This window comes from Alosa sapidissima, chromosome 12 (genome assembly GCF_018492685.1).
Source record: "Alosa sapidissima isolate fAloSap1 chromosome 12, fAloSap1.pri, whole genome shotgun sequence".
In the NCBI taxonomy this organism is placed as follows: domain Eukaryota; kingdom Metazoa; phylum Chordata; class Actinopteri; order Clupeiformes; family Clupeidae; genus Alosa; species Alosa sapidissima.
Window position 1 is genome coordinate 32,120,447 of NC_055968.1, and position 5,000 is coordinate 32,125,446.

The following is a 5,000-nucleotide window of genomic DNA, read 5'->3' on the forward strand; positions in this document are numbered from 1 at the left end:
CACTGCACTGTATAATCTTAAGCACCACACTACACAAATTAATTAATCTTAACTATAAATATTAATGATATAGTCAGTGTACCCAGTAGCCTCGTTTTTGTTTACACAATAGCCGCCACGTGAATAAGGCGAATTAACAACTCTCCTACAGCGGTGCTGATGCCATGGCAGGTGTTATTAAGTCCCTACAGGTGCGCTGATGCTGTGGCAGGTTTAATTAACTCCCCTACAGGTGTGCTGATGTCATGGTAGGTGTGATTAACTCAACACTTGAAGTGTCATACTCTGCTTATCTGTGAGGGTGTAATTTGTGGTTTTATCCAGTAGATGGCACTACACCCATGGATGCCTCTGTCTCCCGAGACACACACTGCTTAAACAGGCACACTTCAAACGCAGAGACCGATAAACATACACATGTTTAATACCCACTAAAACTTTCACATCACACACACATACTACTCAGTGACACATACAAATAGTATTAATTACACACACACCCCTAAAACAAAACAGTCCCTACTAAAAATGCACACTTTAATACACACACTATTTATTACAGTAAACATGCTCGCTGAAAACATATCGTCACGGCTTTTTCTGTAAAAATGACTGATGGATTAACTCACTATTCATTCATTCATTCATTCCCATCAAGTGTTAAAATACCCCAAAAATGTTAAAATAAACATAAAAAAAACATGCATCATTAAAGGGGAACTTGGCAACTATTTCAACGTAATAAACCCGTTTAGAAATCATTTGGATGGTTAAATGACCTGTTCCGGTGAAAATGGTGACTTTCCCCGCTGCGCCTAGCGTCCTCAGGCGAAAAACCAACCTTGCAACATTGAGACTACCGTCCCGGAAAGAGAAGTGAGAAACAAGAAACTAGTTTTAAATCGTGTTTCTTACCTTGTAACATCCACATAGTTCTGCCAAACTTATGCTAACCGTTCGCTAGCTTGTAAACAAATCCATGTGCTTTATCGTTACCTTTTCCCACAGTTTGAAATAGCATAATGCACAATTTCTCCAGCAGAGGGGGAAATCCTGCCAAGTTTCCCTTTAAAACACACACAACTAAAACACTCACACTGGTTAAACACACTGGTTAAACACACACTGTGCAAACACACACTGGTAACAGACAAGTTTGAGGGCCCATCATTTCTATGTCATGCTTTAGCAATGGGAGACTTCTCACCTTGGGATGTCCTCCTCTCCCAGCATGCCTGTGGGGAGGGGGGAGTAGTGTCCAGGTGTGGGGGGCGTCAGGTGTCCAGGGGGGCTAATATAGCTGTCCCCGTGGGGGGAATATGCTGCAGCACAGGCAAAATCCATTAGCATGTTAGCGTGTTAGCATTTACGTTTCTTTATTGAGCTTCTTTATTGAGCTCCACTACATCCATTAGCATGTTAGCGTGTTAGCTCGTTAGCATGTCCAACCTGCAGACAGGCAAGAGGACATCTTAACTCATTGAATGCCAAGCTGTTTTCGGAAGCTTTGTCCTAGAGTGCCAGCAATCTAGACCATTGTTGATGATTTTTGTACAGCCACAGCATATTCTGTGTTATAGCTATGAACACATACAATGGCTCGTTTGAAAGGTGAGACTTTAAGCTCTCACTGGGTGCAAACCGTGTATTTCTACACACCTCTGTTCCTGAGAAATCCCAAGCTAGTCAAAAAAATCTAAAAAATCCCAAGTTGCAATATCTTTTTCTTCGACTTTTTCATTTCTCCCTTCAGCACCTGAGAAGTGTTGCCAGCAAAGTTTCTGGGAAGAGATCTAACGAGACCTGCCACCTAGTGATAAACCCACGAAAATAAATGACCTGATTTTGACCTGACGTGCATGTCACTGATAGGCTAATCAGTGACTGATTCGTAACAAAGCGGCAACCATCAAAAGCCGAATTAAGATCAAACGTCCAGATAAAATCTTGCGTCCAGATCTTGCGTTTTCATGAGTTTTCGATCGTCATATATTTCATTTCCATTCATCACAGAGTTCCCAAAATCACATATAAGGTGTGTTAGAGTGTCTAGTTTCGTAATTTAAAAAAAAGCTAAAAACGTAATATTACGTTTTTGGCACTCAACGCATGGCACTCAATGAGTTAAGGGCATCTTTCCTATTGATCAACATCACACACGAGAGTCCGGAGACTGAGCTGTTCTACTAAATATCACACGAGAATCCAGAGACTGTGCTGTTCTACTGAATATCGCACGTGAGAGACTGTGCTGTTCTACTGAATATCACACGTGAGACAGGGAGTCCGGAGACTGTGCTGTTCTACTGAATATCACACGTGAGAGACTGTGCTGTTCTACTGAATATCACACGTGAGAGACTGTGCTGTTCTACTGAATATCACACGTGAGACAGGGAGTCCGGAGACTGTGCTGTTCTACTGAATATCACACGTGAGAGACTGTGCTGTTCTAATGAATATCACACGTGAGAGACTGTGCTGTTCTACTGAATATCACACGTGAGAGACTGTGCTGTTCTACTGAATATCACACGTGAGACAGGGAGTCCGGAGACTGTGCTGTTCTACTGAATATCACACGTGAGAGACTGTGCTGTTCTAATGAATATCACACGTGAGAGACTGTGCTGTTCTACTGAATATCACATGTGAGACAGGGAGTCTGGAGACTGTGCTGTTCTACTGAATATCACACGAGAATCACACAAGAGCCAGGAGACTGTGCTGACTGCAGAGTGCATAGTCAGGCCTGCTGGTTAGGCTGGTGAGACCCACACACGTGTGGTAGAGGCTTTAACTGAGGGGCAGTAATCATCACTCACTGCTGGTGATATCCGGCAGGGCAGAGCTGTCGCTCATGACTACGCTGGAGGGTTTGGCCACTTTCAGGTAAACCACATCAGGTGTGCTCTTCAGCGCAGCCACAGCCTCCTCGTGGGTCACCTCCTCCAGACACGCACAGTTTACCTGCACACACACACACACACACGCACACACACACACACACACACACAAACATTAGATTTGCATTTACTTCAGTTTGTGGCTGTGAGTAGATGTACAGTACACACCCTACTTTCTTCATCTCAAGTCTTCCATGGCCACTACATACAAAACACGTTCTCATCCTAATCCTAACCTGGAACACTGACACATTCTAATCCTAATCCTAACCTGGAACACTCACACGTTCTCATGCTAATCCTAACCTGGAACACTGACACGTTCTCATGCTAATCCTAACCTGGAACACTAATGCTGCTTTCGAGATGTCTCGTAAATGTCTTGTAAATCCGCCGCCCGAGTTGGAAAGTGTAAATTACCCAGGTTTCTTGCGGCATTTTGGGCAGGCACGCCCACTTTACCTCGGAGTACTTGAGGGTACCCCGAGGTGGACGTACGACCTTACAAGAAACATGGCTGCGCCCATAGTTGAGATGAGATGACATTTTTTTGCATATGTACTGTGTTGGTCATGTTAAAGTTGATGCAATGCTCTTACACACTAGATTACATTGCTGCTTCAATCCGGTCACCAATTCATGCATTGCACAGTCTTGCTGTGCCTGCAATACAATGTAACAATTTGTTTTCCAGCCGTTTAGCTAGAGGCTACATGTAGCACAAAACAATAACAATGACTAGCCTCCTGCTAATGCCCCTCGTGGCTCGAGAGAAAGGCGTTCCTAAAGCCACTCATTGGTACATGTTGTACGGGTGAGTGTACGATGATTTACGAGACATCTCGAAAGCAGCATAACACATTCTCATCAGGGATGGATTACTGCATGGGCCTACCGGGCCCAGGCCCAGGGGCCCAAGGGGTCAGGGGGCCCTGAAGCCCAAGCCTTTGCATGGAATCATTGCCTCAATATCAACAAATCAGGATGTAGGCTATGAATCTGATTTAATTTAGTATTGGCCATCCCCAAAATGCACCAGAATACAGGAAATCACATCATACAAATAAAAAAAAAACACGTTCTCATCCTGACTCCAAACTCTAGACATGTTCTCATCCTAGCCCTACATGTGTTTTGTGTGTGTGTGTGTGTGTGTGTGTGTGTGTGTGTGTGTGTGTGTGTGTGTGTGTGTTTTCTTACTGCCAGTAGTTTGTCGCCCGTCTGTAGTCTTCCGTCTCTGTGTGCCGCTCCCCCCTCGATGATCTTTGTGACGTAGATGCTGTTGTCTCCGGGGATGTGCTGGTTACTCACACCACCAGCAATACTGAAGCCCAGACCTACACACACACACACACACACACACACACACACACACACATGCAAGCACACACACACACATGCAAGCACACACACACACACACATGCAAGCACACACACACACACACATGCAAGCACACACATGCAAGCACACACACACGCACATGCAAGCACACACACACGCACATGCAAGCACACACACACACACACACATGCAAGCACACACATGCAAGCACACACACACGCACATGCAAGCACACACAAACACACATGCAAGCACACACACACACACACACACACACACACACACACACACACACACACACATAATATACCCTTTTAATTACTACTTTTAATTTAAAGTTGAGCTGGCTCTTGAGCACAATAATTTCATTACTTATAATTCCTTTAATGAGTACATGGCAATAAACTACTTGAACTTGAACTTGAACACGCACACATACACAAACGTTTCTTCTATACCAAACTTACTATGACTAACTTACTGAATCCATTTTTATTTCAAGGCCATATTTTGTTTGTGGGTGAAATAACCACATTCACACACACACACACACACACAAACACACACACACACACACACACACCTTTTGGTCCTTTGATGAGTTTGATGTCAACGATTTTGTGGCTCAGGTATTTCTGTCGTCGTACGTAGAGTCTGACGATGGCACCGGCCTCTTTGAGGGCATCCACCGCCTGACTGTGCGTCGCCTCTCGCACACACACATCATTCACACTCAGAATGCAGTCATTCAC

At 44.3% G+C, this 5,000-nt stretch overlaps 1 protein-coding gene across 2 annotated transcripts in view; it reads right to left on the minus strand.

The window, feature by feature from the left end:
• Window positions 1-5,000, minus strand: part of dlg1a (discs large MAGUK scaffold protein 1a) — a 52,743-nt gene that overhangs the window by 17,118 nt on the left and 30,625 nt on the right. For both annotated transcript variants that reach the window (XM_042056528.1, XM_042056527.1), the window contains exons 7-10: window positions 4,832-5,000; window positions 4,107-4,243; window positions 2,826-2,970; window positions 1,208-1,322 (exon numbers count right to left, since the gene is read on the minus strand). The exon at window positions 4,832-5,000 is cut by the window's right edge and continues 1 nt beyond it. In XM_042056528.1, the coding sequence (XP_041912462.1) occupies window positions 1,208-1,322; window positions 2,826-2,970; window positions 4,107-4,243; window positions 4,832-5,000 (566 nt within the window). The remainder of the gene's footprint in view (window positions 1-1,207; window positions 1,323-2,825; window positions 2,971-4,106; window positions 4,244-4,831) is intronic.